Raw genomic sequence first — 22,996 nt, 5'->3', positions numbered from 1 at the left:
CCTCTTTTGGCATCACACTTAAAATGGTGGTGGCATCTGCTGTAACCTTTTTGGATCATCTGACTCTCAGCAACCAATTGCTTTAATCACATTAACGTCAACCATTCCACTACTATGTTGCGTTCAAATGGGGTTACCATGTTTAATCCACTGTTGTTCTTTGTTGTTACGAAAATATTTGTAATTTTCACCCTCCCAGTCCACTTTTACTATATCTAGTAGTCTCCATCATATATAGAGGAATGACATATTGGTCCAAAAAAGTCATACGTGGAGGGGCATAATCGAAAGGGACGTCCACGTTTCGATTTGGATGTCCTCGCAAAACGTCCCCATCCCGGGGGGGGGAACCTGTATTTTTGAAACAAGATGGACGTCCATCTTTCAATTTGATAATGCGGTCAGGGACGCCCAAATCCTGAAATTTGGTCATCCCTAGACTTGGTCGTTTCTGATTTTCAGCGATAATGGAAACCAAGGACATGCATCTCAGAAACAAACAAATGCAAGCCATTTGGTCATGGGAGGAGCCAGCATTTCTAGTGCACTGGTCCCCCTGACATGCCAGACACCAACTGGGCACCCTAGGTATATAGCTCCCTTACCTTGTGTGCTGAGTCCCCAACCACCCCCCCCCCCAAAAAAAAACCCACTACCCACAACTGTATACCACTACCATAGCCCTTACGGGTGAAGGGGGCACCTAGATGTGGGTACAGTGGGTTTGTGGTGGGTTTTGGAGGACTCGCTGTTTTCTCCACAATCATAACAGGTAGGGGGGATGGGCTGGTTCCACCTGCCTGAAGTGCACTGCACCCACTAAAACTGCTCCAGGTACCTGCATATTGCTGTGATGGACCTGAGTATGACATCTGAGGCTGGCAATCAGTATTTTTAAAGATGTTTTTTTGAGGGTGGGAGGGGGTTAGTGACCACTTGGGGAGTAATGGGAGGTCATCCCTGATTCTCTACGGTGGTCATCTGGTCATTTTGAGCACTTTTTTGTGCTTTCCATTATACCAATTTGGATGACCCTGTGAGAAGGACGCCCATCTTCTGATTTATGTCGAAAGATGGGCGTCCTCTTTCGAAAATGAGCCCAAAAGACATTATTACATAAGACAATCCGAATATATACTATACTGTGAAGAACAAGGAGTTGCAAAAACAATCTTTTAACTCAAAAGCGTATATTTTTTAATTATAGTCTACTTGGTGGGATATGACTAATATCTTGCAGTAACATAAAGTGCCTGTAGATGATTTGTGATGAGCCAGTGCTGTGGGATATATGATGAACCAATGCTGTGGTGAAACCTTAGGCATCACTCAGCAAACCACTGCACGAGATCCAGCATGAAATCTGTTACAAAGTAAAACAGCCTAAATTTCAGCCAAGGGAAACTTCATATAGACAGGTCTTTTGTCAACAGGGTACACTTTCTGAGTCACCTGCAACATTTGTCTAAGACAGGAGTGGGCAATCTTGGTCCTCGAGGGACACAACCCAGTTGTGTCTTCAGGATTTCCCCAAAGAATATGCATGAAATCTGTTTGCAGATTTCATGCATATTGATTGAGGAAATCCTGAAAACCTGACTGGCTTCCCCACCCCAGAGTTTGCTCACCCCTGATCTAAGAATTACAAGATAATAATGTAGTTTAAGAGGTTTGAATCAAGAAAAAGCCTTCCTTCTCTATATTGTATTGTTGGCATCTGAACAGAATATTGTTTTTAAATTATGGATATGTTTTACTTATCATCACAGTTTTCTAGATCGTAAAATAAATTACAGTATAGGGCACTGAGGGCAAAACGGAATATGTTAACCCAGTTATCATAGACAATTTTTTTTTTTTTACAATCTCACATGGTAAAGAACACTGGCAGGGGGGGGGGGGAGGAAGCATTTATTAATGGTTGGTGTGTGCTAATACCACCAAAATTACAACTGACCAGTAGACCTGCTCATGCATTAGCTCAAATAATCTATATAATAATAACATTTAAATGAATGAATATGCCTTCTGAATATTAAATCATTCCTGTGGGGTTTCTATGAACACACACTTAGAAGTTAAATATATGTTATTGTTTCTTTTATCGGGCAGTTTCAATGTACATAATCAGTCACCCTTGCAAATAGGGATTTGCATCAACTATATTGTTTGGGGTGAGGGGACACGTTGTTATGTTATACGATTTAGGGCGACTTTTAAAAAGCAACACTACCACTTAGCAAGCGCTGAATGAGAAGAAGCCCATTCAATTGTCATGGGCTGCACACTGTTCTGTAACAATGGGCACCTAAATTGGATCATGTGCAACTCAAAAGGGTTGTGGCCATAGGAGGGGCATGGGTGGGTCAGGGGTGTTCACAAAAGATGCAAGCAGTGCTACAGAATAGTGGAGATCTATACCCAACTTCTGTGCCAGGATTTCAGCTGGCGTAAGTCTTTGTGCCCAAAGTTGAGCACATAATTTGGTGTTGAATGCTATTCTATAAAGAACACTCATCCCAGAGAGCCCTTTACGGAATTGCGTAGGTCGTCAAATTTTCAGCACCATTTATAGAATTGTCCTCTAAGTGCAAGCATTTGTACCAAATGTATGGCTGATATAAGTGGCCATAGCTAGCATATAGGCCTATAGTTGACCGCCTATGTAGGTATTCTATAAAGGAAAATAGGTGCTTATGCTTCCTTGTATATTCATCTCTAAATAGGTAACTTCTTGGTGCCTAAAAATAGGCAACCCTTTCTAGAACTGCCCTCCACATGACACTGTGTGTGTACCTTTAGCTGACTGAAAATCCTTTGGCCATTCTACTTGCATAATCCCTGATTTTATCCATGTAGTTCCAGACTAAGCCTCTACAAGTTCATCCTTCACTACATAGGCCCCGTGATCCTATAAATTATCGGAGAAATGTGTTCTGTTCTTGGCGTCTTTCTTTCTTCCTCCTAAAAAAAAGTGAAGCATGTTTTTTATATCATCCCTAGCAGATGCTATTGGCTGCGTCCCATTTCTTGCTTTCCTACCCAAACTTTCACAGTTACAAAACTATCCGTTTCAGCGTCCATGAATCTGTATTTTTTGTACCTATAGAGCTAGGACTTCTCCACATACTGAGGGCTCTCCTCCTTTTTTATGAATGGCAGATCAGAAGCTGCTGGATTTGGACAGTGCAACTCTTGTGTTTTTTAACCACACAGCCAAAGACAATCTCTTCAAGAAGCTGTCTCAGATACTGATTCACTCTGATTATGAGACATTTGCCAAATTGCATGTGCGAGTTATAGAATAAGAGTAGTGTGCACACTTAATTTAATAAATGGCTGTTAATTGGAGTTAATAGCCAGTTATTGGCATAAACTGGTGTTAATTGGCACTAATTAGTATTTGCACACACAACTGCCCTTAGCCACTATTATAGAAGTTGTCATGCTGATTCCATTGCATGCAGCTTCTAGAGGATGTGGATGTGGGAGGGGCATGGACCTTGAACCCTACTAAAGGTGTATGATACACTTTTCTTGACAGTTTTTTCCAGTGGTACTTTGGTGCATGGTAACATGCTGTAATATTTGAGAGAGCGCCTATCACTTTGAAGCAGAGGTAGTGCTGGATTTTTATCTGTCCTGATTTCATACCCAATTGGCTCCCAATTGAGTATGGTGGAAATGATTGAATACACCGTTTAGCTATTTTGTTGTTGAAGATTACACTATAGCCACTGACGCAGCCCCTCTGGGTGAAACACGGCCTGGGTCGGGCATTTTTATTTGATTGAGATTCTACAATAAAGAGTTGTTTGGACTTACCACTTATCTGCTTTGTTTATTTCCACATTGGAGTTTGCGAATCGCCTGCCTTGTTGTTTCTTGGGACCAACTGTGGAAGCGGCATGGCAGGACAGGGGTGTGTCTAGAAGTTAGGGACATCAGTTATAGAATACTAGGAGCTATGGGCTAGATTCTATATATAGTTCCACATGGAAAAAATACGCTTAGACGTATTATCTAAAGCACACCTATATTTTATAGAATAGGCTTAAATTTCTGCTTGGTATATAGAATATTCCGAGCACCTCTTCGCATGACTAAATATAAGCACTGCCATTTTTGCCATATTTTACTTGGTGTAAATCCCAATAGAGCTGGTGTATTATATAACAACGTACATAGATTTTAGAAATGACCATGCCACACCCATGTCCATGCCCCCTTTTCAGTTATGCGACTTAGAATTTAAGCACACAACGTTACAGAATATGCTTAGTGAGTTGTGTGCATAAATCTTAATGCCAATTAGTGTTGATAATTGCTTGTTAGCATCTAATTGACAGTGCTGATTAGCTAATTAACCAATTAAGTTATGTGCCCTGTTAGAGAATGCACTTCGATTTCTGTGCAGAAATTAAAGCATGAAATATAGAATCCCAGGGTATGTGCCTTACGGCCAAGAGTTAGGTGCAAGCACTTACACCAGCCTTTGACATGCAGTTCTGTGCCGAACTGCTATTATCAAATTTGTGCATACGGTGCATCATCCCAGTGCCTACATTTATCTCTCTTTCTTTAATGTACCCCTAAATGAATAATATTACTTGTATTCAACCTCACAAGCTTTATTGTTTCTTCTCAGGAATATTGAGCCACTAAAGAAAGCCCAATGTACCCCTATGCTTAGTCATGCTCAGCCCTGAATCCCCCCCCCCCCCCCAACAAAGACTCTCCCCATCAGAACACTGGTGCAAGGAACTACCTGAGATTACATTTTCCAATCTGTAATAAAGGGAAAGGGAAATGGGACTTGATATATTGCCTTTCTGTGGTATTTTGCAACTACATTCAAAGCGGTTTACATATATACAGGTACTTATTTTGTACCTGGGGCAATGGAGGGTTAAGTGACTTGCCCACAGTCACAAGCAGCTGCAGTAGGAATCAAACCCAGTTCCCCAGGATCAAAGTCTGCTGCACTAACCACTAGGCTACTCCTTCACTCTAAAGTGATTTACAGATCAGTTTACTCTGGCAATTTTTCCAGTCAGTGTGCCAAGTGATGGAACTCTGCAAATGACTATTAGGAGTCAACATGATTGCTTGGTATTTCCCAAGGCTCTGAAATTTTACCTCTTTACTAAGTTTTTATTAAGAGATAATGATTCTTTAGCTTAATCCAGTCCGGTGCCAGGTTTTACACATTTCCTGTACCCTTTACCTTTTTTGCCTTGTGTAAAATCTTTCTAGCTCTATTTTTTTCCAGCGTACTTAGCATTTAATTGGATTGCTAGTATGGTAATATGAATTTCTATACATACTTGTTTCAATTCTTTTCTTTAATTGTAAACTATATTGAACTCAAGATTATTTGAGATAATATAGGATATAAATGTCATAAATAAATAAACAAACAAACAAACAAAAAGTGGAAATGCTCCCAAGCCACCCCCTCCCACAAGGACTCAACCAACCAGAATAGCTTCCCACACCTGAAGAGATTCCCTCACCCTAAACCCCTGGTCCTACTGTGCCTACCCTGGTGTCTGGGTGGGGGGTGGGGGAAGAGTATGCAGAAGAAATACCCAGTCACTCCTGCTTCCTAGACTTCTGGGTACAAAATAGTCTCCGTTGATTCCTTACGGTAGTCTCCCAGTACTACTGCTAGAGGTCAAAGCTGACAAACAAGGGTGCTCGCTCAAAGCTAGCATTATTTTTCCATGAATAACATAGCTTGTGAAGTTAAACACAAGCTACGTTATTTGCTTTACACAATAATGAAATGCTTTGAATGCATTTGTATGCTTTGCATCACACCATTTCGTTCATATTGTGTGGCAAGTAAAATAACAGGCAATTTTTGCATTTAGCATGCATTATTTGGCAAAAATTGTGTGTTATTTTCTTGATATATGTAAGTAACTATCCTCTCATTTCTCTGTTCTCTTTTTGCCTTATTCTGTGTCTCTAATCCATCAGCCTTTTCACCATTGCTCATATGGGGGAAAATGCTTTATTAGCATCTGATTGCAGCCCCCAACCTCTATATTTTCATACAGGATTAAGCAACACTAATCCACAATTTAGTGCAAAATATTTGTTTTGGTTTTTTCCAACTGAAGCAGATACATGCATTTTATACAGAAATATAACATCCCATTCCCTACTCACTCCCCTTCCCCAGCTGCAGGAACAAGTCCAAAATGCAAAATGTAAGAAGTCTTTACTTTTCACTTTGTCTATTGGTGAAGGTGCAGGATGAGGCAGAGAAAAGCTGTGGGACTCAGGGGTCCTTTTACTAAGTTGCGAAAAAAGGGGGCCTGCGCTAGCATCACCGCGTGTTTTGATGTGCGCAGAGGCCCCCTTTTACGGCAGGCTCGTTTTAGTGAAACTGAGCATGTGCGCATGCTCAATTTCATTAAAAAGAGCATGCTGGACATGACATGAGGGGAAGAGAGAGCAGGGCAGGAAATGCGGTGGCACCGGAGACCAGCGCTGAAAAATGCGCTTCAGCTAGTGCGGGTTAGGGACCCCTGCCAGCCAAGGTATATGAAGCAGCAGTGGCGGTGAGTGGGGGTTGGCAGGGCAGCGGTTAGTGGGGGCGGGAAGGCAGTGGTAGGGGGGGTGACAGAGCCAGACCAAAATGTGCCCCCTCACCTTGGGCTCTGGCCCCCTCCCACCTCGAGGTCTGGCTACACCCCTGGGCATGTGGTAAGCCCGCGGTGGGCTTACCGCTGCTTAGGAAAAGGGCTACTTAGTAATTGCATTCCTTCTGTGCTCTGTTTGTTCTTTGCTTCAAGGATTGTAACTTTTCCCCCATCAGGTGTCAATGCCGGTTGGTTAAGTGTCTGAATATTTATGTACGTTTTCCCTTGGATTCTATAAATGGCGCACAAATTTAAATGTGCAGAATTGCACGCTATCCTGACATTTGCGTGCAACTAAACTGACTAATGAGCCAATTAGCACCAATAATTCAGTGCTAACAATCAATTGTTGGCACTAATTGGGTGATAATTTGGATTTGTGTGCACATCTTGCTATGCGCTATTCTATAAAGATCCGCATGCAATTCAAAAGGGGGTGCAACCATGGGAGAGGCATGAGCAGGTCAGGGGTATTCACTAACCCTCAAATTCCATATATGGTGCCAAATGGCCAAATTGTGCACACTACTTAATTGATTAACAAGCCAATCAGCACCAATTATTGATACTTAACAACCAATTAGTGGCACACAACTTTGTAGGTGTATTCTATAATACAATTCGAATGAACACAGTCAAAAAGGGAGCATGGGCGGGTTGTGAGCATTTCAAAAAAGTATGCGCACTATTATAGAATACACCCGATCTGTGCCTAACTTAGGTGCAGATATTTAGGCCTAGTGTTAGGTGGCCTTCATGGGTGTGCCTAAATTTTAGGCGCAAGAATGGCACTTGAGCGTATTCTGTAAATTACACCTAACTTTAAGCTAACTGCATGCTTTTACAACCCCAGTTTTTAAAAGGTGCCATTTATAGAATTTCCTCCTAAAGATACATGCAATATTACTGAATACCAGGGATCCGTGCCTAACTTATGTACCAGGATTTTCACCAGGTTTCAGTTGGTGTAAATCCTTGCTCCCAAAGTATGGCACAAAAATTGGCTTTAAGCACTATTCTATAAACAGCATGCAACTCAGAGCACCCTTTACAGAATAGTGCTCCATGCAGATTTATTTTGGCTGCATTTTTTAGCATCATGTACTGAATCTAGCCCTGAATATACACTGTGTTAAAAAAACAAACTATAAAATGCTTGTTTTCTGCATAACTCTGTCAAAACTTGACATAAGTACATAAGTAATGCCACACTGGGAAAAGACCAAGGATCCATCGAGCCCAGCATCCTGTCCACGACAGCGGCCAATCCAGGCAAGCTTCCCATAACGTACAAACATTCTATACATGTTATTTCTGGAATTGTGGATTTTTCCCAAGTCCATTTAGTAGTGGTTTATGGACTTGTTCTTTAGGAAACCATCTAACCCCTTTTTAAACTCTGCTAAGCTAACCGCCTTCACCACGTTCTCCGGCAACGAATTCCAGAGTTTAATTATGTGTTAGGTGAAGAAAAATTTTCTCTGATTTGTTTTAAATTTACTACACTGTAGTTTGTTCGCATGCCCCCTAGTCCTAGTATTTTTGGAAAGCGTGAACAGATGCTTCACATCCACCCGTTCCACTCCATTCATTATTTTATATACCTCTATCATGTCTCCCCTCAGCCGTCTCTTCTCCAAGCTAAGCTGAAAAGCCCTAGCCTCTTAGTCTTTCCTCATAATACAATATTACAGTATAGTTTGATTTTAAAAACACTATAGTTAAGGGAAGTGCAGATATGGCATGTATGGTGATATACTAAAAGGCAGGAAACTAGTTCTAATTTGATATTGTCAGACCTGTGAGTTCTTGTACCAAGTAGAGCGCTGCTGAGCCTGGTACTCAGACCAGGTTCTGCTTGGTGGCCAGACAACCCAGGGTTTCACCTGCGCTGACCGCTGTTCCCCATTTATGCATCTTTGGAGGATAGAAGGGGGGTCAGTGACCACTGGGGGATTAAGGGAGGGTCATTCCTTTATTCCTCCAGTGGTCATCTGATCATTTAGAGCATTTTTTGTGGCTTTAGTCATTATTAAAACAGGTCTAGCTCAAAACATCTTAAGTTTTAGTCCTGGACGTTTTCATTTTGTTCCATTATGGCTGGAAAACATCCAGATCTTAGGAATGCCCAAATCCCACCCTTACCATGCCCCTGACACTTCCTCATGAGATGTGGGCACACTGCAAAAGAACTACATAGAAAAACATCTGGAAAGTGGGTTTCGAAAATACCAATTTGGACAGTTTGGTGAGAAAAATGCCCAAATGCTGCTTTATGTCACATTTTTCTCTTTTGAAAATGAGCTTAGCAAGTGTGCTTAGCAAGCCTTTCTTTGTGGAAACTGCCCTCATCTATATATCTCCACTTGGCCCCTCAGCTATATGTAAGCTATATAATGGAAAAGCATTAGTATCATAGCAATGTTATTTGAATATTCTAATCGTGTGCTTATTAGATATTTTATCAGTATTATCCTGATACCTTATTGTATCTCTGTTATTTTAATTTCAGTGCTGTTAAATGTGTATATTCTTGATCCTAGGTTTCAATTAGCTGTTTTCATGTTTACCTCATTTATTGTATTTATGTTTATACTTGGTAATTTTACTAGTTATGCTGTTAACAAAATTATAAGTTTGATGCTAAACTCTACCTGCTGTATAATGCCTTGGATGAATCTCTTCATAAAGGCAGTTAATAAATCCCAATAAATAAATAGATTTCTATAGACCTAAAGTGGAATATCAAATGCAATAAATAAAACAATCTCAATAGAAATCTGTATCATCTCTGAACTATTTTAGCTAAGCACATTTCCTATCATAAAAAATATCCTCTTTATTCCTTTCATTACAGTACCTTTTTTCCATGTCTCTGTGGGAAGGTGCTAGACCTTGTCTGTCTAGAATCTAAATGATCAGGAAGGTGTGATAGCCCCCAGGAGGCCTGTAAATAAACAACTGTATCAGCCTTAAGAACACAAAGGCCCTTTATTCATGACAGTAATGCAAAACACAACCAGAGAGCCTGTCTTTTCCAGGCAAAATAAATAGCTAAGCAACAACTGTGCCCTACACATAAGCAGTTGAGGCACAACAGGGCTATTTCTTACTATTTTTCCCTGGGGAGGTGGGGTTTTAGCTGCATCTTCTGAATCCTCTCCCCTCTCTCCTTGATTCAGTTTCCATAGCTGTACACTTGTTAAGGTGAGTGGATTTTAAGGGGGACTGATCATCTTTCCTAGACTCCTTCACACAAAGAATATACCAAGCTATATTACATCTTACTAATGTTATTAGATTCTCATTTTTTTTTCTTGTTAGGAAAATAGCATCAATTATCAGATTTGTTTTTCTAATTAAATGTTTCAAATACACCTGAGGACAGACCATTTCTCTCCGCCTGTTTTCAGATTATGACTGGACCAATATTCAAAAGCATGTATAGAATGTTTGTACGTTTGGGAAGCTTGCCAGGTGCTCTTGGCCTGGATTGGCCGCTGTTGTGGACAGGATGCTGGGCTCGATGGACCCTTGGTCTTTTCCCAGTATGGCATTACTTATGTACTTATGTACTTATGTGGTGAGTTGCAGGGCCAACCACATAACCCGGGATTCTATTTATGATGCATGGAGGCACATGCGCATATTTGTGCGCACACCTAATCTACGCATGAATCTCAATTGTATAATGAGCCACCTAGTCACGATAATTGGCCAATAATGACCAATTATCAAAACTAATTGGCCATAATTGGAATTTACATGCGCACTTTGGTAGGCATATTCTGTAAAGCAGTGCGAGTAAATTCCAACATGAGCAGCAGAAAAAGGGGCGCAACCATGGACGGAGTATGGGCATGCCAGGCCTATCAATCAAATCTACAGAATTTGAGCCAGGGTACAGAACAAACAATCTCGCAGAAAAATTATCACAAAGGGAACAACGAAGGTGACTCACAGAGACGATTATGACGTATGTAGTCTAAAAAGTTCATTGGTTAACAATAACGATTCTATAATCAACACAATGACTCAACACAGCCGTGTTTAGGCCCAATGGCCTGCGTCACAAATCTGCCTGTGTTGTATGGATGAGTGGATAGATATCGATAGCTGTATATATCTCTCAAGCTAAATCACTATGGATCACCGGAAATGAGTTCCAGAGTTTAACTATTCTTTGAGTGAAAAAATATTTCCTCCTATTTGTTTTAAAAGTGTTTCCATATAACTTCAATGAGTGTCCCCTAGACTTTGTAGGGCCCTATTACTAAGCCACAGCAAAAATGTGGCCTGCAGCAGTGCAAGTGTGTCTTTTGAGCTTGCGCCGGGCCAGTTTTTACCACGTCTTGGAAAAAGAGCCCTTTTTTAAAGGGGCCAGAAATGGACATGAGGCAAAATAAAAACCAGCGTGTGTCCATTTTCGGCCTGAGACCTTACTACCACCCATTGACTTAGTGGTAAGTCTCATATGCTACCCGGGCGGTAGACGTGCAGCGTGCCCCCACTGACATTTACCGCCAGGTAAGCAACATACGGTAGAAAATAGAAAATATTTTCTACTGCATGTTTTTGGCTGGCTTCCTATCTGTTTCCGCATACAGTTCAAACTCCTTTTATTGACCTATAAGTGCATTCACTCTGCAGCTCCTCAGTACCTCTCCACTCTCATCTCTCCCTACATTCCTCCCTGGGAACTCCATTCACTAGGTAAATCTCTCTTATCTGCACCCTTCTTCTCCACTGCTAACTCCAGACTCCATTCCTTTTATCTTGCTGCACCATATGCCTGGAATAGACTTCCTGAGCCGCTCCATCAAGCTCCATCTCTGGCCGTCTTCAAATCTAAGCTAAAAGCCCACCTTTTTGATGCTGCTTTTAACTCCTAACCCTTACTCACTTGTTCAGTACCCTTATTTTATCATCCCCACCTTAGTAATTCCCTTATCTCTTATTTGTCCTCTTTGTCTGTCCTAATTAGATTGTAAGCTCTGTCGACCAGGAACTGTCTTTTCATGTTCAACTGTACAGCGCTGCGTACGTCTAGTAGCACTATAGAAATGATAAGTAGTAGTAGTAATTTAGAATTTCTGCCCAAAGCACATAGTAACCGGGCAATAATGCCAGTTTGGCATGTGCTGGACGTGTGAAGGCCCTTACATGTCTTTGTAAAAGGGCCCCTGTATTTCTTGATGGAGCACTAGTTTTGGGCATGCTACATGTTAAAATCCTATGAGAATTCCATTGATAGGGTTTGGATCCAGTGTTTTACAAAGACCTAGTGGGGGTTCAGTGTTTAAAAGTAGCTATGGAAGGGGATTTGGGTAGTGGGGGCGAGGCCATTTGTGTCCTGTTGTTTTCTCATTTGTTATTTTTCATTTTTATTTCTCATAATTTTTATGTTTACTTTATGATAAATAAAACAAATTTTAAAAATATTTACTAGGGATATGCACAAAACAGCAAATTCTTGTCAGTGTATATCTAGTGAATACCGGATTCTTTTGTATACATGTTTATATATGCATTTAAAAATGTCATCTACATACTTTTTTATCTGCCCCAAACCAAACACCTTCCCAGTAACTCTACTCTAAAGGCTCATTTAATAAAGCCAAGCTTGCAATTCCAACACGGCAAATGTGACAAAGCCAATTGGAATTGAATGGGCTTTGCCGCATTTGCCACTCTGGACTCACTGGCACAACTTTGTAAAAGGAGCCTGCATGAGACTCCAATTTATAATGCATTTCCTTTTTGCTGGACTGAAAGACACAATTTTAAAAGAGCCAATGTATGTACCCAACTGTACCTACCTTAAATGTACCTCATTCTACCACAATATCACTTTGTATTCATTCATTCCATGTATTTGTTCAGACCGTAATCGGCTAACGCTGTTAACGGTTATATGTAAGCCACATTGAGCCTGCAAAGAGTGGGAAAATGTGGGATACAAATGTAACAAATAATAATAATAATAATGTGCATAATTCAGTACTTGCCTACATCAATGGGTTAAAAATGTTCCCGCTCCATTTGCTGATAGTTGCCTTAAAACATGGCATTCCACTTTCAGTCTTGGAGAATCCCCAAGTTACTGAAGAAATTCTCTTAAAAACTACTGAAAGAGCAAATAGAAATCTCCTTTGAACATTTAGTAAAAATAATAATAGCTCTTGTTCAAATATGGAAATAATCTAACTTTTAAGGCTATTTACAGCCATAGTACGGTATCCTTTGCCCAGTGACACTGGCAGTCTCTGAGTCACAATCATTTGCAACATGTGACTGTTGTTTTGTTACTAGGCAGTAGCTGATTTGGGGTTTTGCACAAACCAGTACAGTTCTCCTTTCTTTGTTTTGCACGGTTTCTGTCACTGAGATGAGAAATATCTATTCATATGATAGGATCTTCTATCCATGGCACTGAATCATTGCATCTTCTGGATGAATAGATCATTGCTACTGTCCTAGTGGAAAAAGAATTCCATTCTTATAGCTTTACCAGGAAACAAAGCTCTGACTTGGCAAACTGAAAGTGAAAAATGCTCAAAGCAGTGACAATTTCCAGTCAATCTAATAGTCAGTGTAATACTTCAATTATGTCATTCATCACTGCAAAACTGTATGTTACTTTAACCCGCAAGGGTATAACTCGCCGGAATAACTATATTTATTTATTTATTCAGCTGTTTCAAATTTGCATTCTATGAATATCATGAAAGAATAAGATACTTCAAGAACACAAAGTCATTCCAAGATGTTACAGTTAGGACATCATTTGGTGTGCACTATTTTGGAATACTGTACAAACTAGCTTTGGGAAATTTTGCAAAAAACAAACAAAACAAAAACAACCACCACCAAGAAAAAACCATGGAAGCCTGATGCTCAAAACTCCAGCGCTGTTCCAAATGAGGCCAGAGTTTTACCACTGGATCATGCAGAAAAACAACTCCATCATGCTCACTGCTAATGAGATGCAAATTTAGGTATGAGCATGAGGGAGTTCAGCAGGAGGACAGTGTCTGGCACATGCACAGAAGATTTGTGCATTCAGCGCTGCCCAGAACACCGTGGGGGGGGGGGGGGAGGGGGAGGAAGGAATGCCAATTATGAGCGGTTGGGATTGGAAGGTCTACGTACTCTGCTTTTACCCATGGTGTCTCAGGTATCTGTCTCTGCTCGAGTAACCCGAACATATCCAGTTTGTTGTTTGTCAGGGAGCTGTCGGTCCTCTTTTCCGTGCTGGAGATGAGGATGTTAATATTTTTGCTGTAATGCTCTGCCCTTGTGTTTGGAACCTGATTGGAATGCACTAGTAGTGTTTTATTTCCTCCATCCCTCCAGCCTTCCCTATCCCTCACTACTCGGCACAACCCTTGTTTGGTGCGCTGTCCTCTGAGCATTAGAGAGGAATAGGTAATGAGCTTGTTAGCATGCATTTGCATGCGACTTGCTGTGTGAGCTGGCGCACTCGTTTCCTGCGCTCGAGCTCTTTCAGCATACTGCAGGAGCAAATGCGGTTGCTAGTCCAGCACTAATGGCCTCTAGCGCCCGCATTGGGGCCTGGGTGGGTGGTAGGATTTGGAAGACAAGGGGTGCGGTGCAGTGGTGTAGCCAGGGAGGGTGCCAGAGGAGCAGCTGCTCCCCCAAACGGAGTTCTGCCAGATCCAGCGCCTATGTTTTTCTCAATGTGTTGCATTGAAAATGTGCGCCAGCACTGGTGGAAGTCGGCTCTCGCTCCTCCCACTCCGTCAACCTGGCTCCGCTTCTGGTGTGGTGTACTGGTGGGGGTTAGTGTGTTGGGCTGGGTTGTGGGAGGGAGTGCCACTGTGTTGTTTGAACATGTGAGAGGTGTTACTGTGCTATTCAGGGGTGCAGGCAGATGTTACTATGATGAGGAAGTGTTGGAAGATGTCATTGTGATATTTGGGGTTGGAGAAAGATGTTACTGTGCTGTTTACGGGCGCAGGAAGATTGCACTATGCTGTTTGGGGTTATAGGGGTGCCACTGTGATACTTGGAGATGCAGGGGGATTTCACTGTGATGGTCAAAGGTGCAGGGAGATGTTTGATGGTGCGGGTTGGGATTGGTTGCTGTCAAGGGGGGGGAGAGGGTTACTTAGTGAGTGTGCAGGGATTGTCCTCTCCTGGTTCTCCTCTTATCTCTCCCACTGTACCTTCAGAGTACATTCTCATGGTTCTTCCTCCACCCCCATCCCGCTCTCTGTTGGAGTTCCTCAGGGACCTGTCCTTGGTCCCCTTCTTTTTTCAATCTACACCTCTTCCCTGGGCTCCCTGATCTCATCTCACAGTTTCCAATATCATCTTTATGCCGACGACACCCAGCTTTATCTCTCCACACCAGACATCACTGCGGAAACCCAGGCCAAGGTATTGGCCTGCTTATCTGACATTGCTGCCTGGATGTCCAACCGCCACCTGAAACTGAACATGGCCAAGACCGAGCTTATTGTCTTCCCACCCAAACCCACTTCTCCTCTCCCTCCACTCTCTATCTCAGTTGATAACACCCTCATCCTCCCCATCTCATCTGCCCGCAACCTCGAAGTCATCTTCGAATCCTCCCTCTCCTTCTCTGCACATATCCAGCAGATAGCCAAGACCTGTCGCTTCTTCCTCTATAACATTAGCAAAATTCGCCCTTTCCTTTCTGAGCACACCACCCGAACTCTCATCCAGTCTCCTATTACCTCTCGCCTTGACTACTGCAACCTACTCCTCACTGGCCTCCCACTTAGCCATCTAAACCCCCTTCAGTCCATTCAGAACTCTGCTGCACGTCTTATCTTCCACCTGGACCGATATACTCATATCACCCCTCTCTTCAAGTCACTTCACTGGCTTCCGATTAGGTACCGCATACAGTTCAAGCTTCTCCTACTAACCTACAAATGCACTCGATCTGCAGCCCCTCCCTACCTCTCTACCCTCATCTCCCCCTACGTTCCTACCTGTAACCTCCACTCTCAAGACAAATCCTTCCTTTCAGTACCCTTCTCCACCACCGCCAACTCCAGGCTCTGCCCTTTCTGCCTCACCTCACCCTATGCTTGGAATAAACTCCCTGAGCCCATTCGCCAGGCCCATTCCCTGCCCATCTTCAAATCCTTGCTCAAAGCCCACCTCTTCAATGTTGCCTTCAGCACCTAACCACCATACCTCTATTCAGGAAATATAGACTGCCCCAACTTGACATTTCGTCCTTTAGATTGTAAGCTCCTTTGAGCAGGGACTATCCTTCTTTATTAATTGTACAGCGCTGCGTAACCCTAGTAGCACTCTAGAAATGTTAAGTAGTAGTAGTATTGTGGGAAAAGAAGAAGAGGGGGGGAAATGCCACTGGACTGCTGGTAGCAAAGCTGTACTTACCACCTCCTCTTGAAGTGGCAGTAAGTTAAGCTGCAGACTCATATGCTAGCTGTCACAGCCAGCCACACTTCTGCTCACCTATGTCACACCCAGATCCCTCTCATTCCTGAGATAAGCAATTAAAGTGGGATTTTTACCATGCTGGCTGCCTTTTTAATGCAGGAGTCAGTAGCACAGGTAAGGTACAATAAACACTAGCTAACTATCAACCCTTTCTTTTATTACTATTCATTTCTTTTTCTTTTTGTATGGTGCCCTTACTACCAAGCTTTTTCCATGTGTAGAGACTGTTTTACATGCTTTCATAAAATTGTGTAGCTGCAACCCACTCTCTTACTGACCTCACAATCACAGGATGTACTACTACTACTTATCATTTCTATAGCGCTACAAGACGTACGCAGCGCTGTACACTTGAACATGAAGAGACAGTCCCTGCTCGACAGAGTTTACAATCTAATTAGGACAGACAAACAGGACAAACAAGAGATAAGGGAATATTAAAGTGAGGATGATAAAATAAGGGTTCTGAACAAGTGAATAAGGGTTAGGAGTTAAAAGCAGCATCAAAAAGGTGGACTTTTAGCTTAGATTTGAAGAATGTTAGGAGTAACCAAGAACCCAAAGGGATAAAGGATCAAGAAAGATTTTGATATTTCTAAAGGGATTAGGGCTTAGGGTCTGGGTGGGTTTAAAGCAGGTGGGGGGGAGGTCATCAAATCTAGTCCTCAAGGTCCACAACCCAGCGGATTTCCACAATGAATATGTATCAGATCTATTGGCATGGGTGGTTAGAGAGGATATTCAGTGGCCATATCCAGTTAAGTGTCACTTAATATCACCGGATATCCCCGCACACACGATCTAAATTGCTTTGAATATTTATCCCTTTATTTATTTTAGTTTTTGCACTGTCTTTTACACAGTCTTTCACTGATATGCATTAATTACAGAGGAGTTTTTGACCTGTGCATATACTTCAATGCTCAAAGCCTTTCTAAATAGTATTGCCAACGACCTATGAAAGTTCTGTAGTCTTTTTCACTTCTAGATTTATGTTTCCACTAGAGGGCAAATTCATTTTCATTGTGTTGGTTTGTCATTAATTTGCCACACAGTTAGAATATCCTAATAACACAGATGTTAAAACAACTATTTTACATAATACTGGGAGAAATTGTATAAAATAGCTCAGTGAGGCCCCGATGCTCAGAAGCAAACGCGGTGCTAGAGGCCATTAACGCTGGAGTAGCACTGAAATTAGTGAACGCAGAATGCTCAGAGACACTAACGTAGGAAACAATGAACATGCCAAAGATTAGCGCGAATAGCATGCTAATGTAGTCAAACAGATGTTAATGAGGTCATTTTCTATTCCCTCCCAATGCTCAGAGAACAACACACAAAACAAAGCCGCTCTTACCGCTGAAAAAATGTCAACTCAGAGCAAGCATTAGTGTGTTTCAAGAGAGGATTTCTCATGATTCTGTCTTTAAAATCTGCTGGTTTTTCATTAATTTTGATGCAGAAGGAAGCCTGTGCAAGCCCTTAAGCACCAGTAGTGAGAAACAAATATGTACAACTTCGAGCAAACCCGAAAGTAAAAGAAACACATTGACGCCTGTTTACTGCATATAAATATAAGCCTTCCAAGTAAAATAAAATTGAAAAGCTTATATTTAAAGGCACAGAAAAGAGACATCAGTGTGTGCTTCACACTCTGGTTTGCCTGAGGCATGTGCACAAGAGCTGGGCTTACCGCGAAACTCTTCTGCGCAAGCACCAAACATGTCCCCTTCCTTGCTTTTGCTTTAATAGCACGCATATGATTTGCATACCGTTTCTTTTGAGTATTGGCGTGCTAATTTTCTCCACTGTTCTGGCAGTATATTTTCTGTGCTGTTGGCTTACTGTGGGAGTTCAAAGCATGGGGGCATGAGAAAGAGATGTCGGCGGTTGTTATTCTGGTGTAAGGGAAGGTTTCCTAATAGCCATGTAAGCTAAGCAGCTAATGAGGGTATGTAGCTGTGATCATAGCAAACTATGATAAACATAAACATGAAATAAAGGGGGAAAACCCTGATAAAGGAGGAAAGCCTGACAAAAGAGAACTTGGGAAAATTAAGGTACTTGTATTAGCAATTAAAGACCAGTTGATCTATTTACCTTGCCTACTACAATGTTGCTGGCTCCTGGCCAGACCAGAATACTGAGAAAAGAAATCTGAATTAAGGCAGAGAGTCAGAGAATATGCGTGCCTTGTGCTGTGCATGGCTCAGAAGGCAACAAGGAAATGAGAGGCTGGCTCATATTGCATGGTACAGCTAATCACAAAAAGTGGGGAATACACACTCAAAACATTTTTCTGCCTGGCAGTGCGGTGTGAGAAAGTATGAAGAAGCATACAAAATAAATAATTAATTTTCCATTGATGAAGCCTGTTCAGTGGTGAAACAAATCCCCGTCGGGTTGTTCTACAAAGCTAAGTTGAAATCTAATCCTTCTGCTTCCCCGCTGCATGTCAGTTTTTAAAGGCAGCATTGAGTACAAGTGGCAATTTTGAAAAGATAATTTTGATAACACAATAATTAAAGTTAGGAGGTTTTTGCCTGATGATTGTTTCAAGTTACAAGGTGTTGCAGTTTCTGAATAAACCACTGTTTTTTAAGCCTTTGACTGCTGAGGCCTTTTTTTTCTCTGTTTTTAATACAAAGAAAAATTCATTGAATAGACTGTGATTTTCTGCGTGAACCCCCGGATTCTATATTTATTTATTTATTATTACATTTGTATCCCACATTTTTCCCACTGATCGCAGGCTCACCTAGAGATACGCACCGAAATCCAGGCAGATTCTATAACAGCGCGAGTAACTTAATTGGCTTAACAGCTAATCAGCATTGATAACAGCACTTAACAAGCAATAATGAGCTCTAATTGGCAATAATTAGAATTTTGCGCACAAAACTCGCTAAGTGTTTTCTGTAATTCACTGCACCTAACTTCTAAGGCATGCACACAAAAAGGTGCGTGGTTATGGGCGGAAAAATGGGCATTCTGAAATTTACACACATAGTTATAGAATATGGCCCAGTGCACCTAAATCTACGTGCAGGGATTTATGTCATGTTTTTGTTGGCGTAAATGGATGCACATAGTTTTAGACACTGAAATATCAACTAAGTGTATTCTATATACTACTCCTAAATCTAGGTGCTGCTTATAGAATACACTTAGGCAGAAATGTTTTCCATGTGATTTTTAGGTACCATATATAGAATCCCTTCCAAAGTGTGTGCAAGAGTTCATGGTTTAAAAAAAACTTGAGTGTGCATTCCCCACTTCTTGAGATTTGTTGGGCTATTTCATAGTGGGTGTTGGTTCTTTTGAGTTCATATTGTATAATAGACATAATGCAGAGAGCTCCATAGTCTCCGAGTACCAGAATGAAACCGAGAATCTAAACAGAATAACGAAACGGGTAAAATGTGCCCCATAAAAAGACAGTAACCCTAGCAGTCACTTCAGTGAAATCCTAGGTCGTTAACCTTTTTTACGTCTTCCTTGTGCAATATGGGAAGCATGTGTTTTCATTGGAAATTAAGCAATAAAATCTTTCATTGAATTGCCTGCTTTCTTTCTTTTCATTTTCAAATCAAAACCAAAAATCAAACAAAATTTTGTTTTAAAAAAGTTATGTCTCCATCGCAAAAACAAAAGACCCGTCCTGGGCCCTTATCCCTTTTCCCTTCTGTACCCAATCAAGTGCGAATACATTTTGGAACACTCATGAAACACCTATTTCCCTGCCCATAACCACTCCCTTTTTTTACTCCGTGCATTAAAATTTAGGCACTGTGCATTACAGAATACTCTTAGCAAGTTATGAATGTAAATTTTAATTATTGCCAATTAGTTCTCATAGGGGCCCTTTTACTAAGCTGTTTAGGCACGTACGCGCATCCTACACATCTCAGTTTTGAACTACTGCCCGGCTACCGTGTGGCTTGGGTGGTAATTTAATTTTTAACACGCGTCCACTAAGTGCGCTGCAAATTTTCTGGCACGCGGCGCTAAATGGGTGGTAGTCGGCATTGTATACACATAGAGCATTACTGCCCTGTTAACATGTGAGACTTTACTGCTAGGTCAATGGGTGGCGGTAAGGTCTCAGGCCCAAAATGGATGCGTGCCAATTTTTATTTTGCTGCACGTCCATTTTCGGCCAAAAAAAAGCCTTTTTTGCAGGCACGCTGTAAAATGGACCTGTGTGTGTCCAATACACGCATCTACACCAGTGCAGGCCATTTTTCAGCACACCTTAGTAAAAGGACCCCGTAATTGCATGTTAACTGCTGTTATCAATGCTGGTTTGCTTGTTAAACCAATAAAATTAGACGCATTGTTAATGAATACACTCAGAGTTTGGTGCGAAATGCTAGGCGTCATATATAGAATCCCAGGGATAGCATGTAAATGCATGGGAGCGTGTATTTGAGTGGAGCCTAAAGGGAGCATGGATGTGTCATTAACTTACAATTAGAACTAATAGCATACTAGAAACTATACGAGTTGCACGGTGATCCTAGGTGTACCTATTTACATCAGCCGTAGATCTGCCTAAATTTATGCACTCCAATGTGGGATTATGCTAGTATTCTATAACAGAATTGGGGAGCCCAGATACATTATAGAATAGACGTTCCCTACTCAGCATTGTGGCACCTAATTGGAGGTGCCCTGTAATAGAACTGCACCCTAACACACAGTAGTGAAACGACCATTAAAGGATTAATTTCAACAATTTTAAGGTTTGTTTGCTTTTTTTTACAGAAATGAATATAAACTAGAAAAATTGCCATCCCATTCTTTTGAAGTGGATCATGAAGATGCTGACAAAGATGAAGTGAGTATTTTGTTTTATAAGCCTACTAGAAGTAGCCTAGTGGTTAGAGCAGCAGGATGTAAACCAGACAGTCTAGGGCTCAAATTCCACCAGTACTAACTGTGGCCTTGGGCAAGTCATTTAACCCTCCATTGCCTCAGGTACAAACTTAAGGGTCCTTTTACTAAGCTGCAATAAGCAAGAACACATGCCTACCGCTGCTTAAAATGCAATACTATGGGATGCATTCAATTGACCTGAGGTAATTTTGGCATTGGCGCACATTTCATATGCTGGAATGGATTAGGGGTGGAGATTAGGTGTGTTCTGCACCTATCGGTTAATGCAGCTACATTACCGTGCACTGATTAGGGCGTAATTAACGCATTACCTCTCTACCCTCATTTCCCCTTACGTTCCCGCCCGTAACCTCCACTCAACAGGACAAATCCCTCCTCTCAGTACCCTTCTCCACCACCGCCAACTCCAGGCTCCGCTCATTCTGCCTCACCTCACCCTATGCTTGGAATCAACTTCCTGAGCCCTTACGCCAAGCCCCCTCTCTACCCATCTTCAAATCCTTGCTCAAAGCCCACCTCTTCAATGTTGGTTTCGGCACCTAACCTTTATACCTTTCAGGAAATCTAGACTGCCCCTATTTGACTGACTGTACATTTGTCCTTTAGATTGTAAGCTCCTTTGAGCAGGGACTGTCCTTCTATGTTAAATTGTACAGCGCTGCGTAACCTTAGTAGCGCTTTAGAAATGTCAAGTAGTAGTAGTAGTATCACCTACAAAACTAGTGGCGGTAGGGGCTGCGCACTAATAGCCACACGCTAATGGGAAAATTAGTCAATGGTATCAATCTATATGATATACTTTTCTTGCACAATTGCAGGAACCAAATCTAATTTCCAAAGAACTATTTCTCAAAAATATGATTCTTTAAAACAATAGGGAGAAAAAGACCTCATGACGACCCAAACTCACACACCTTGCTGATGCAAATTCTAGCACTCAATCAGTGTGGTTCGTCCACCTGTAATCATGGGTCCAAAAACTCCCTCAGAAAATAAACGTTTAGCGGATCGGAAACAATTGTCAGTTTTATTATGCTATTTGCATCCACTAAAATGAGCAAAGAAAGTTTGTAACTTAGCTTAATTTGCAATGCACAGCTGATTTTCCATACGGCTGAGGTCCCAACGGGGACCCGTTTCATGGCAGCTTCCTGTGGAGACTCAGCCAAAATATATCTAAATATAAATAAGAGTTCGGAGTTTAAGGTTTAATGGATAAAACACCATCAAAGCAGAAAAATGAGAACAGGTGTTTATTGGATAAACATCATAAAAGCACCACTTCCCCTAGTGCTTTCTCACTCCTCCCCTGGATTGTCTTGAATCCTTCACTGAGTTCTTGTACTTTTTCTCCACTGGCTCATGTACCTTTCCTGCATATTTGATTCCACTGAGAAGGGTACTCAGAAATAATAGCTATGATGTGAAAACACCAATAAACACTGTTTATATACCCTTGAAGAACACCTAATTAGCTGAAAATTAAATTAAACACCTAAATTTGTAATTCACACATTTCTAAGAATAGAAGCTCTATTTATAGAATACACTAATCTCTGTACTTACTCAACAAACATGTACTTTGCCCTCAAGCAGGTGCAATGTCCACACTTCCAATGTAGGTGCTATTGCTTTTGGTTTTGAACTAGTATTTTATATAGACACATGGAGGGGCATATTTGAAAAAACATCCAAATTGGGACGTTTGTTTATGTTTATTCAGGTACTTGATATACTGCCTTTCACAGCAAATCAAAGAGGTGTACAATTTAAAATAAAAAGAATAAAGAAAGGAATGCTAATATTCAAGAGAACAGAAGCAAAATTAGTCACGTTTGAAAAGGGAAATCAGTAAGAAGGGACAGGGTACAGATAGACAACCAACTTCTCAACCCCAACTGACCCCTAATCTTGGATTCCAAACACCAGGGCCGCCGAGAGACTGAGCCGGGCCCGGGGCAAGGCTGCGCCCCCCC

General features: G+C 41.5%; 1 protein-coding gene across 1 annotated transcript in view; it reads left to right on the top strand.

Moving 5' to 3' along the window:
* The window catches only part of DOCK10 (dedicator of cytokinesis 10), a 370,777-nt gene that overhangs the window by 129,589 nt on the left and 218,192 nt on the right, over positions 1-22,996 (top strand). The window contains exon 5 of the mRNA XM_030216095.1: positions 20,889-20,961. Within this exon, the coding sequence (XP_030071955.1) occupies positions 20,889-20,961 (73 nt within the window). The remainder of the gene's footprint in view (positions 1-20,888; positions 20,962-22,996) is intronic.

The sequence above is a fragment of the Microcaecilia unicolor genome, chromosome 10, assembly GCF_901765095.1.
Source record: "Microcaecilia unicolor chromosome 10, aMicUni1.1, whole genome shotgun sequence".
In the NCBI taxonomy this organism is placed as follows: Eukaryota; Metazoa; Chordata; class Amphibia; order Gymnophiona; family Siphonopidae; genus Microcaecilia; species Microcaecilia unicolor.
Note: the sequence above shows the minus strand (reverse complement) of the source record. Positions and strands in the feature narration are given on the sequence as shown.